At 35.9% G+C, this 13,463-nt stretch overlaps 1 protein-coding gene across 1 annotated transcript in view; it reads right to left on the bottom strand.

Annotated features, from left to right (window-relative positions):
• Window positions 1-214: 214 nt before the first annotated feature.
• The window catches only part of Abca12 (ATP binding cassette subfamily A member 12), a 168,087-nt gene continuing 154,838 nt past the window's right edge, over window positions 215-13,463 (bottom strand). Inside the window, exons 45-53 of the mRNA XM_048344174.1 lie at window positions 12,694-12,898; window positions 11,468-11,577; window positions 11,049-11,190; window positions 9,818-9,952; window positions 7,301-7,404; window positions 5,809-5,901; window positions 4,607-4,712; window positions 1,635-1,772; window positions 215-322 (exon numbers count right to left, since the gene is read on the bottom strand). Of these exons, the coding sequence (XP_048200131.1) occupies window positions 215-322; window positions 1,635-1,772; window positions 4,607-4,712; window positions 5,809-5,901; window positions 7,301-7,404; window positions 9,818-9,952; window positions 11,049-11,190; window positions 11,468-11,577; window positions 12,694-12,898 (1,141 nt within the window). The remainder of the gene's footprint in view (window positions 323-1,634; window positions 1,773-4,606; window positions 4,713-5,808; window positions 5,902-7,300; window positions 7,405-9,817; window positions 9,953-11,048; window positions 11,191-11,467; window positions 11,578-12,693; window positions 12,899-13,463) is intronic.

The following is a 13,463-nucleotide window of genomic DNA, read 5'->3' as shown; positions in this document are numbered from 1 at the left end:
AGTGTTAAGTGTACAGGAATTCATTTCAGGGTCAATAACATTCAGTGACCTCAGAATGTAAACTATCCATTTATAATAACACATAAGTCTTATATGATGGTGTCTTGCCATACAATATAATAATTTAAAAATGAAGAGATGTTGAGGAAGTGGCTATCTTCTTCAAAAAATGTATCCATTTGGTCCTTTGCTGAAGTTGAATTTGCCCCAGGTGTTAAGAGTCTGTCTGATCATCCTGTGAGTCTACACTTATGCTGGAAGCTTGGCTACTGGTGTCAGCATTTTCATAGGACTTTTGATCTTTGGCAAAGTTGATGAAAACCTGTTATTGTGGTTTTTCACCAAGGAGAAAGAAAAGCATTAGTGACAGTAAACGAACAACAGATGAGTAGTTATTTGCATTTATTACTCTCTCTTACACACATGCGCACACACACACACACACACACACACACACAACTGAAGGCCAAATAAGAAAGGAAGGTTTTTAGAACATCATGTCTATACCTTAAGTACATTTTTACTAAGACTCATTTTTAGTCACCTTTTTTTGTGATTGCAAAAACATCATACCTATGATTAAATTTATAATTATTATGTATATTTAAGGCTTCAGTGGAATATCTACATATATCCATATATATATGCATAGTCTCCACATTTGTAATCTCTATTACATATAGACAAGAAATCCTGTCCAAAGCCATACAAAATGTTTATATAGAAGTGTTTGAAAAATTGTATTAGTTTCAAGATTGAAATAAAAATTGTATAGTTAAGTTAGTCAATGATTCTACTAAGTTAGCCAATTATTTGATAAGCAAACTTGTTTATATGTTTACATTCATCAAATCTGTCTCATGGATTTTTAGCCAAATTCTCAGGAATACAGTCTTTTAAGACAAAGATTAGTGCTGATAGATCGTTATAAGTCTAAAAGTAAATCTCTGCAAAGTAGCTGTCTTATGTCCCTATCATAATATTTAAAGTCTCATGAAATAGATGTCCATAAAAGGCAGCATGATACACTGGCTGAGAGGTTCATTTCAATGGTGGCTGTATCAAATATGCTTTCAACCATATTAAGTGGAACTACATAATATTATAATACAGAGGTGATAAAGAATGACCTAGAAAGCCTCTTGTTATTGAATGTAAATTAAGACAGAGTAAGTGAAAAAAAGAATTCCCTGTCTTAACTGTGTGCATTTAGTTAGATCTAAAGATCTGCACACTCTTCCTAGCTAATTCCAGATATTCCTAATCCAGGAAGCCAATCCAGTAGAAGAGAATTTTTTGAACCCAAGGCCGAATGAAGGAAAAACATTAACAGCTATTTATTTGGTAACTGAAAACAATGCTTTGTTGCTTTACACAGACATATAAATTTATGGATATAGATATCATAAAGCTTAATGTCTTCATTAATAGGTAGTTAATGCCTTCCAAATGTTTTTCTTAATATTCCAAAATGTAGTTAGAAATAAATTTGGCTCTCTGCTAAGTTTTTCAGGTGCAAGATTAGGTATTGCTTCAATTAAAATAAATAGAATACTATTAGAGAGAAATACCCAGGATGTGTAAGGCTAACATGACACCCTGTGAAGCTTGCTCACACACAGTACACCTCTTACCTCTTCCAGAGTGGTCTGACTCACAAGGAAATTTGTGATATTTAAGGCAGTCTTGTTGGTTTCCAGCAAATCAAAAATGTTTGCAACTCCTCCAGCCGTAACTGGTACATGGTATTCCAGCATGCTAAGGTGCTGATCCTGCCGAAACCGAAGAACAAACTTGTTTTGCCATGTTAGGTCCTACTGACTTGATTAGATGTAACTTTACCCAAGAGCTAAGAGAAATATCAAAATTTAATCCACTGCAAAGGACACTACTGTGGGAATAGGAGTAGGTTTTGTAATCAACAGTTTATAAAAGGGAAAACTTTTGTGAATGTTAAAGAGAAAACAAATTAAAAAGTTCATGAAAATGCAAAGGCATTTTTCCTTCGCAGGCATTTAGAAAGTCATCATTTCCTCTGGAAAACATTTTTAGGATGGTATTGCACTCAATCAGCTTAGGCTCAGCTCACATAAACGTCCACAGAGATCAGTGTTGAAAAGTGAATTTCTCTGTTGGATTGTTCTACAGTGCCAGGAATTTGCTGTTCAATGTATGTGGGCTACAATGTTAAATTTCAAAAGCATTGTTGACTAAGTGATGCCATTCCCTTTCTCATCACACTTTAAAATTCCGTGCTGTGCTGTTAGTAGTCTTTACTCTTATTGCCGAAGAGTAATTTTGCCACCTTTCTTTTCTGAATGTTTAATTGATTGTAATGTCTTGAATTTTTTTTGAGTTTTTTTTTATTTTTTGCTATCAGGTATCTCTCAGTTTTAACTTTTCCTATTTGTACCACATTATAACATTATTAGTTTGATGTTTGTGCCCTTTCTTTCTCCTTTTCCTGTACTTTCTCCTTTCTTTCTTTCTTTCTTTCTTTCTTTCTTTCTTTCTTTCTTTCTTTCTTTCTTTCTTTCTTTCTTCTTTTTTCTTTCTTTCTTTCTCTCTTCCCTCTCCTTCCTTCTTCCCCTCCTCTTCCTTCCCTTTCTTCCTTCTCTCTCTCTCTCTCTCCCTCCTTCCTTCCTTCTTTGCATTTGCCTAAGCAGGTGCACTACCTTTTTTTGCTTCACATTTCTTTTTTCAGATATGGGCTTGTGTTTACAGGACATGCTTTTCAACCTACCTTTTCAGCCTCCTGCATAGCTGGCATTATAGACATACGATATTGTGGCCTGCTAGCTGTTGAGATGAAATTGTGCTAATGTTTTGCCCAAACCTCCACTATCTGCCTTCCAAGTCGTTTGGATTTCAGATATACATTGCTGTCTTTGGCATGATCAGATATTTTCTTACTGCAGACTCTACCTGTGCAGTTTCTTGGGATCTGATTCCAAGGGTATTTTTCAGCTTGATATTCAAAACATCTTCCTCACTCCCTTAGCTCAAAGCCTGGCCTGTCCCATAGATTTGAATTTCTATTATGTCTATTGGAATCTGGCCATCTTGCTTATTTTCACTCTCAAATTGTTGTTCTAGCTATTTCCCTTGTAGATATCTAGAAATGGCTGCAGTCAGGTAAAGGATGCTTTGCTTAGGGAGAAATCAAACTTTTATCATCAATTCATTTGCTTTATATAGTCCTGTTATCATGAAGAACAGATCAGGAAAACTAATTTCACTACTCAGACAATAAAGATTCCAGCCCAGAAGTTCACTAAAAGCAAAAGTATGTGACCAACATGATTTGTGAAAGAAAGGTGTCCTTTAACTTCTGTTTTGATTTAAATTTAGATGGTAGAAAATAGGCTTTGAAAAAAAGCATGAAAGCCGTTATTTCCTACAGAAGTGAGCTAAGGCTTGGGGAGACAGAGGCAAGTCTTTTGTAAGGACAAAAGAATTCTTTAAAAAAATGCATTGTTTTGTTTTCTAAAATCAGTTTACATTACTTTTGTGCCTTGTAGCTCAAAGAAGTGTCATTTTGGATACTTTATCATTATGTTCTCACACCATTCTGGAAAAATAGATGCTCAGATACCTATTTGCAAATAAGAAAAAAGTGTTTCATAGACTGTAGATGTCTTATTGAATACTACCTCAATGTAGTGGGGGTCAACCCAACATTTCCCAGTTTCTTTACATTATTTCACATTTTCTTCTTAACAATGAATATTTGCCATCATCAATTTGTGCACAGTGCCTATCCATCAAACATATCGTTTTTGTTCTGCTCTCTGAAATCTGTATGTGTATATCCCTGTGTGCCTGTCCTGTGGCTGTTACTATGGACATTCATAAAATCACTACTGGTAGTTGAGAACTGCTCAGACTTTGGTGAGTTTGTTAGTATTTATTTATTTGCTTATTTCTTTATATGCCAGTACTGGGGCTTGAACTCATGGTCTCACACTATTGGCTGTTTTGCTCAAGGCTGGTGTTCCACCACTTAAGCTACACTTCTACTTCTGGCTTGCTGGATAATTAGAGTCTTGCATATTTCTGCACCCAAGTAGGCTTCAAACCTTGATCCTCAGATCTCAGCATCCTGAATAGCTAGGATTCCATGTGTGAGCCACTAGCACAGGACTAGGGTTTATTTTTTATGTGAGAGGAACAAAGGAGATAAACACTTCAAGCTCTATCCCTCTGAAATCACTGTTTTTTCCCTAAAAGTAAATGCTTCTGGTCATCTCATAGGCCATCTCTCAGTTCCCTTTCATATAGGTTTAATAAGTGATAACTTACATAACTTGAAAACAAATACAATGTGAACATAAAGTCTTGTGAGAAAAACAATTACATATAAAAAAGACTATATTAACTGTACAAAAATACCTAATTTGAAAATTCTACAAATACCTGATTTGAAAATTCTATTTGTTCATATTAAGTGTGATTCAAAGACTCTTCTGCATCTTGAATTAAGACAGTACAATGATTACTAAAGTTGTGATCACCTTAGAAGTGGCAGATCTGTTATGATATTAGACTGACTACCACAGCCAGGTCAAAGTCAAGATATCAAGGTCAAATGTGTGCCACAACTTACTTTTAAGTATGTTTTTGGAAAGTGTAGTTGCATGAACCTCGTGAGGGTCTCCATGCTCACTTTGTTATTTTTCAAGTGAACCTTGACAGTAAATCCACGTCCAAACCTATATGAAATAAAGCGAAAAACATGGTATGAGTTACATTTGCCAACAAAGTTCCCCTAGAATTCCAGATAATGAAACAAGGCCCAAGCTGACCATTAGAGCTCTTTTTCTAATATAAACACAGTAATTTTTGCCATAAAACTTCAAGACATATTACAAACTGCAACTAGTTCAATGCTATAATTTTCTATCTATTTCTACCCCTGTGCTGAGTCAGATTCTTTGGGCAAAAGAAAGACTGCAAAAACAAAAACCACCACTAACAACACAAACAAACCAACAAAATCTGTGACATTTAACAAAGAAGTCAACTTATATTGACATTTATGAATTGATGATGGATGGCAATTTCTATGATAAAAATACTTTCTAATGTAAAGAGAGCACAGTCATGAGAGGCAGATTACTGGAGAGTTGATGTAAGCAGTAAAGTTTAAAATCATAAGGGATTTGAAAATAAATATTAAATGAATAAGCCAAAGCTAATGCCACTGGGAGCAGAATTTGCAATATGATCACATTAAACCGCCTAAGAGCAACGTAAGGCCTCTGTCATCCTTTTTCCCCCTCACTTGGTTAATATTATTCTATAAGACAATCGAGTTTCTATATGGAAAGATATAGAGTATCATAATGAAGTTTAGAGATTAACATGGATATGTAAAAATGTGAATATACTCTGGTGAATATAAACTACTTATTTAATTTAAATTTGATGATAATATGATATTTATGCATATTTCCCCAATGTATTCTTGATTAAAAGGGTTTCAGTGTGGTAAAATGTTAAAAAGCTTACTGAGTCCCTGTGTGGATGGAAATGAATGTTCTGGATGAAATTCTAGGCCTTCATGTACTTGTACAGGTTTACCTTTGCTATTGCAAAAAGTCTTGCTTTCTGAACTATTTTGGCTGTGGGTTATTTATTGTTATTGTTAGTACTGCTAACTTGCGACTTTGTAATATTAAGAAAATGGGAGAGTTTCAATAAGATAACTTCTATTTAAGGGAAGGTTGCTCAGATAGTCCTTGACTGTCTCCACACCAGTTGATTGATTACCTACAGCAAGTGTTAAAAATCACATTTGTTCTTTACCTGCTCTTTATATGCTGCAGAGATCCAATGCATTGGAACCTTCCATTTACCATGATGGCCAGCCTGGTACAGAGAGCTTCACATTCTTCCATGCTAAAAGATATTGACATTCAAGGCACAGAAAAATGGGTTGAAATTCATGAGTCTAAACTTAATTATTTCATTAGGGCACCTCGGAAATCTCTTTTGAAGGAGAATTTTAAAACGTTCTTAAATTATAAATTAAACACCTCCAGGTAGAGTGTATTACTGTTATTCTAAACTTGACCTCATCTTTCTCACCTGGAACATCCCATTCTCTAACCCAATCTTCTCTCATCCTGTTTTAAGCTTTGACTCAAGGCCTGTGTTACCTCAGAAGGGTTTGTGGAATAACCAAGTTTTTTTCATTATGCCGCATGGTTCAGTGGGCATCCCTGGTTTGGGGCTTATAATTAGTTAACCTTTACTTACTTATTTCATGGACTGTGATCATTGGAAGTGGTCTTAGGTTGTCACCTCATGCATGCACTACATATAAAAACTCATGGAAAAGAATCTAGTGGCTTAGGACAAAACTAAAATGCAAGCAAGTCTCTTAATCACTTGTAATGCTTTTCTACTATATAATCATTATAATGCAAGGTGAATTTAACCCAAATAATGATGAATAATGAAATAAAGAAGCTAATATCATAAGGGATGCACAGACAAAATGCTTTAGTCTGGGAATGTGGCTTAGTGTTAGAGTGCTTGCCTAGTGTGCAGGCAGCCCTGGGTTCCATTCCTCAGCATCACAAAGACAAAAAGCTGGAAGTGGTGCTGTGGCTCAAGTGGTAGAGTGCTAGCCTTGAGCAAAAAGAAGCCAGGGACAGTGCTCAGGCTCTGAATTCAAGCCCCAGGACTGGCAAAAAAACAAAAACAAAAACAAAATGCTTTAGTGATTTTCACACTTTCCTAGTTGAAAGGGACTACTTCATACGAAGAGAGGTGTATGTAAACTAGTTCCAGAAGGACTAGTAAGACTGGAATTTGAACAACTTTTCTAAAGAGATGATGTTAAGAAACAAGTACAGCCACAGAGAGACAGAGGAAGGGGAAGTGTGTGGATATGAGACCTCACGTTCCTCAGATTTACTGAAAGGAGAGCATATTAGAGAAAGGAATTTTAAAAAGACTGGAAGTTTAGATGAAGCCAGACAATAGAAAACTTTGGATAAGCCTAAGGGACTCTGAACTTTAATAGGCAATAGGGAGCCACAGTTGAATTAAGGAGGGGGTCGTAAATCATAAGAACTTTGTTACTGACAATATTGCTTAGTATCTACGCCCTGTTCTATAGCAATATTCTCTCCATGGAGCCCACATGACTAGCCTGCACTACAACAAATATATAATAAATACTTCCATATGAAGGCACGCCCTCATTATGTACACATAGCACAGGATTACCTTTCTCATCTATCATCCTAACACTGTATCAGGTGAGTTTAAAGGTCCTGTCTGGGATTACCTGTGAGATGTGAGGATGACTGAGCATTTGTTCTGTACTTCCTCTGAAATGATCTTCCAGAGGTGCCGTTTTGACTTAGGATCCATCCCAGAGCTTGGCTCATCCTGAATAAAGAGTTACAAGAAAAAATTGATTAAATTAATTAGTTTTTGATGAGGTCCTTTACACGAATCATAGCATCTCCGTTCCTCAGAACAGAAGTCACTTTTCTTTTTCTTTTTTTTTTTTTGCCAGTCCTAGGCTTTGGACTCAGGGCCCGAGCACTGTCCCTGGCTTCCTTTTGCTCAAGGCTAGCACTCTGCCACTTGAGCCACAGCGCCACTTCTGGCCATTTTCTATACATGTAGTGCTGAGGAATCGAACCTAGGGCTTAATGTATACGAGACAAGCACTCTTGCCACTAGGCCATATTCCCAGCCCCACTTGTTTTTTTTTTGTATATTTATTTTTCTTATTTATTGTCAAAGTGATGTACAGAGAGGCTACAATTTCATATGTTAGGCATGGATACATTTCTTGTACTGTTTGTTACCTCCTCCCTCCTTTCGTTGTTCAGTGTGTTTACACCAAACAGTTTTGCAAGCATTGCTTTTGTAGTCGTTTGTCTTTTTATCCTATGACTCGATTTTGGTATTCCCTTTCACTTTCCTAATTCTAATACCAGTATATACAGTTTCCAATGTACTCAGATAAGATACAGAGATTGTGCAGATACAACCACAGGAAGCGGATACAAGAGGATCATTAACAATAGAAGCTACGGTTTCCAGGTCTTGTGACTAACTTGTTTTATACTTAATAGGCTGCTTTCCATTGCTGTCAAAAAGCTCAAAATCGCATATCTGAAAAGATCAGTCTGTTTAAAACAAATATTTCAGGGAAGTTCCCATCCTCTTCTTTTACATCTATCTCCTAGGTTTCTTTGGAAAATTCCCCTGCTTCAATTACTGACAAAGCAGAGTTTTTACACTTAATTTTACATTGTCACATATGTTCCTGAGTCCGCATTAACAAGAGGCACAATTGTGGCTGTGAGAATATGCTATAGAAAGTAGAAATCAACAGTCATGAACACACAAGTTGATATTTCATTGAATATGTTTAAGGTGTATTTTTTATCTTATGTTATAAATTGAAATTGAAGACTCCTTGGGAATACATAAGAGATGTATATAAGTCATCATCTAGAAAATAAAGATTATTTAGAATTCAGTTTAAAAGCATATAGTATTAAACATCTAAGAGAAACAGATCCTGACAGAAGACAAAATGTAGAGATCAAGATGAGGTAAAAATTTGAAAAATGTATCTAATTGAAACGATGTACATAGCATAATGAGAGGTTTATTTTTATGGTAATGTACTAAATTTAGAGAAGGGAATGAGTGTTAATTTGGGGAATGATTATAAGTCATACTATTACTGCTCTCCCCCCCCCTTTTTTTTTTTTTTTTTTACAAAAATTACATATACAGTAAATCGCTATGGGAGAGAATAGTCTCTTTCCTTCATAGCTGGTATTCCAGTTCATCTCATTACTACATAACATTTATGTAGTGCTTTTAGCATTTTAAGATAGATGCTTTGTATCTATTATCTCACAGGGGGGGCTAAGGATTGTTTTGTTCAATTTAAGGAACAGTTACACAATAGAATTCCATTATAAGCATCGATTGGCAGGCATGAAATGCATTATAAGCTGCCAGAATTATAGAAAGATGGGTCTGCCTCATTCTATCTGGGCAGTTTAAATGATTTGATCCACTCTATGATTTAATCCCTGGAATAATGTGGCAATTTATAATAGGATTTTTATTGTATATAGTTAAGGCTCTTTCAGAGTTTGGAAGTCCTTGAATGAGAACTATCTTGTACATTAAGGGCAAGTTTGTACCCCATTTCAATACAGGCTACTGTATTTCTATAATGTGCAATTTATGTTTTCAGGTGATCAATTTAGTTTTTCAGCTCTTAACTAAAATATAAATGTGGATTTTTTACAATCCCTCTTTCAAATTCAGTGAAAAAAGCATGAGGTATTATCTATCACATCCTAAGCTAGGAAACTCATATTTTTAAGTTTCAAAGAAATAATATTTCAGTACAATATATTGTCCTAAAATGTACTTGTCTTCCTCTTAGAGACTGGAAAACATTAAAGTAACCTGATCAGTTCCAAACAGAAAAATAAGACAGGATTTCATCTGCAAATGGAAATTAAACTGCATCATGTTTTATACTTAATGATATAATTAGTTGAATTTGTTTCAGTGTCTTTTCATTCCCATATTGAGCTTTTTTCCTCTGATGCTTCCCACACAATTGTTTCAAGGATTTTATGTTTGAGTATGTTGTGGTTACAAACGGATTTATTACTACAAATTCCCTTAATGAGGTAATTTGAATGTTTGCACAATAATTGGCATACAGCGAGACCTTGCTTCATGTAAGCTATGACGACAATGACGTGTTAACACACTGCATGTCTGTACAGCCTTACCCACCAGCTGCTCTTACCAAGAGTAGGATGGAAGGCTTCCCTATCAAGGCCAGGGCAGTAGATAATTTTCTCTTTGTACCATAGCTGCACATAGAAGTAGGTTTGTCCTTGTAGGGCATCAAGTGAAGTCTCCTGAGGAGTTTATGAACAGTCTGTGGATAATAAAAGAGGAATTAGGTCGACCTTCCCCTGCCAAAGCCCTTAAAGCACCAAATGGAAGAAAATCTGCCTATGAAATGAAGCTTTCATCATTTAGAATAGAGGCCTAGAAAAAAAAAACTAACACATTTAAATTCAACATAGATTGTATTTTCATTTTCAAAGGACTTCTTTAAAATTAATAGTTCATTTAAAGGGATAAAAGCTATTCCTTAGAGGCTCATCTTCAAACAGGACTTTTCCCTCAAATGTGGATGTGTACATTTACAATTGCAGGTGGCACTTTATGCTGTATTGCTATAGGAGTCACCTATAAAGCTTAACAGCTTAAAAGAGCTAAAGCCTAATTCAAAAGCAGGTTTCTCTCTTATCAGCCCTGCTTAGTTTTTCTGCTCACTGAGGGGCAGGTGGTCTCAGGGCCTGTAAGTCTACTTAAGTCAGACCTACACTGTCAAAACTGTGGTACTGTAAGAATCATGCTTCTTGTGGTTTTTTCTGTAGTTAAATAGTTCTGGAAAATGATGAAATCCTAGTTGGATTTATATAACAGGTCCTCAGGGTTGCAAAAACAGAGGAACATGCCCTAAGGGTTAACTGGTCCATTAGAAAGGCAAACAGTTTGCTGGAATTATGAAGCCACAGATTAAAGGTCAAACTGGGGTCTGTGAATATAGGTCAGTTGAAGGGCTTGTGCTTCACTTGTGTGAGATCCTGGGTTCCAACCCCATGAGTAAAACAAATCCAATAACATTTCAGAAGGAAGCGATTCTGCTTTAATATGGAAACATTGCTCTTCCTTCGATGTATCAACTATTATTTGAACACCAGGAAGGTACAAGCATCATCAATCAACATTCCACTCAGAAACGAATGCTCTGTTTTACAGTTTTTTAAAAAGCAACTGAGCAAACACGTGCCAAGTATTTCTAAAGCTGACTCCATAGGTGTGTACATAGCACACACAAAGTCAAGTTGGGTTCATCATTGATGAAGAAAAAGCTGGTTTTGTCCATGTCTAGTTGATTTTGTGAAAGTGTGGTGGGGACAGGGAGAAACAGGTAACATCATGTGCAAAACATGTATACTCACTTCCTTAATATCTTTTTCTGGAATTCCATGTACCCTTGCATAGAAATACAAATGTTCTTCCACAGATACCAGGTCATCTAAAGCATCTTCCTGAGGACAGTAGCCAATTAAGGAACTGTGAGACTCAACGTGACCCAGGGACCTGCATTGAAAAGATCAATAACACGTGAGTTTTGAAACAGATCTTTCCTGGTCCTCAAATGTGGGAAGGTGGCTTCATTTTTGGTCATGGTAGTGGGTGATTTTCAATTTAAGAGAGAAAATAATTTTACTATCTGAATCACAATAAAAAGTTTAACCATTTCTTTACTCATTTCTGCTGCTTTCTTCTCCCTGGGGACTAAATAATATCACCACAAAATTACATCAGATGTTCATTGAAGTTGCAGTCAGTAAGTGGGAGAATCAGATTTGCATACCCTGTCTTATTTCGGATCAGAATGTTTCCACTTGAAGGAATGATATCTCCAGTCAACATTTTGAATATAGTAGTCTTCCCAGCTCCATTCACCCCAAGAAGGCCAAAGCACTAGTAGGATGGAGGGAAAAAAACATGGATGTAAACCATGAAGATACTATTGTATCTCTCCTCCCTGGTTGTAATAAATTTCTAAGACAACTGGTTCATCAGAATTATTTACAGATGCTGTGCTGCTCTGGTGGTATTTGGTAAGATTTTCTCTTTAAAAATCAAATGCATACATATGTCTTTTCTTCCTTTAACAATCTGAACCTTTGTATATATACAGAAGAACATAGTTCCATATTGTGCTATAGAATCCCTTTCTGTGACACGATAAAATACCCGACAAGTAAGACATGCTAACTTGATGAAATAATTATACTTATAGATCTCATATCCCAAAAATCACAACTTGACTAAATAAGCCACAGAAGCAATATTTTCTTTATGCTATTGAATAAATTTGATGCATGAAGTTTTTGGCTCTGCTCAGAAAACTAAGGGAAACAACCACAATCTTTTTTTTCTTACAAAGTTACCCTAATATTGCATCAGTGAAAACAGCAAGAACCCACATGCACACACACAATGTGTGAAGTGTGTGTGTGTGTGTGTGTGTGTGTGTGTGTGTACTGATGCACTTCCAGCATCTCATCTGTAAAATTTTCTGCCTTGTTTATATTTTTATTTTTTATTTTGGTGATACTTTGCTACTAGAGCCATGCAAACAGTCCTTTTGCTTTTTTTTTAGTCTCTTGCTAACTCTGTTTAGGCTGCATTCAGATTGTAATCCTTCCAATACCACCTCCAAGTAGGTGAAATTGCAGGTCTGCACCACCAAACCTAGCTAACTTCTGATTTCTTCATTGGGTCTTTTGAAGTAACCTGGAGATGAAAGGTTGAAGAGACTTCCTTTCCAAAAGTCCACCCAAGAGAGGATGACAGTTTGAGAAGGGGCTCAGGACTTCCTGTGTGGTGCTAGCTAGAAAATCCTTCCTGCTGAGAGGGAAGATTCATACATCAAATAATGTGTCAACACATGCAAGTTACACTCTATCTATATCTATATATGTATCTGTATAATATATATGTACATCCCACACACATATATGTACATACATATCTGGCAATACTCAGAGCTTGATGATTATATCAAAAAATGGAAGCAACATAGTTCCCAACCTCTCCCGCAGGAATCCCGAGGCTGATGTTGTTTACAGCTATAATCTTTTTGTGGATAAGTTGGTAGGTCTTTGTGAGACGATGGAGTTGGACCAGGTCAAACTCAGCTGCTCCGCTTTCAACTCTTATTCGCTCAGCCCGTACATCTTCATCTTCATCTATTGTCTCCGTTACAGGGGAAGATGTAAATTTTCTGAAGAAGAATCTAACAAATGGATACAGTGATTTTTATATCAATGATTTTGAGGTTACTTCTCAGGTTTTATATATGCTATAATTTTATTCTTTACTGACTATACTATTTTTGGACTTCTTTAAAATTTGTAATGTATCATGCTACTCAGAAAACAAATCATTTTAGCATGGCCTTTCCTTACCATGTCACTAGAATATTTGAGAAAGAGCTTTAGCCTTCCATGTCTTAAATGTTTACAGACTATGTAAATTCAGAATCCTAATAGTAGGAGGTATTGGTTTGAATCTTACTTCCTAATAAAATTCAACGTCATTATGAGGCTTCAATGCCTATAAACCAAAGTTCAATGATCACCTTAAAAGAAGAATCCCTCTCTTCGTTTCTTCCTTCCTTCCCTCTTTCCCTCCTTCTTTCCTTTCTTTGTTCTTTCCTTCTCTCATTTTTTTCTCCTCATCCTTTTCCTTCTCCTACTCTTCCTTTCATTATAATAATACTAAATATAAGATCTCATCTATTCTCTTAACATTTTTTTTCTTTTCCTTCTTTTATGGCGCTAGGAATTGAACCCAGGTTG

The sequence above is a fragment of the Perognathus longimembris genome, chromosome 4 (assembly GCF_023159225.1).
Source record: "Perognathus longimembris pacificus isolate PPM17 chromosome 4, ASM2315922v1, whole genome shotgun sequence".
Lineage (NCBI taxonomy): Eukaryota > Metazoa > Chordata > Mammalia > Rodentia > Heteromyidae > Perognathus > Perognathus longimembris.
This window is presented reverse-complemented; position numbering and strand designations above follow the sequence as displayed.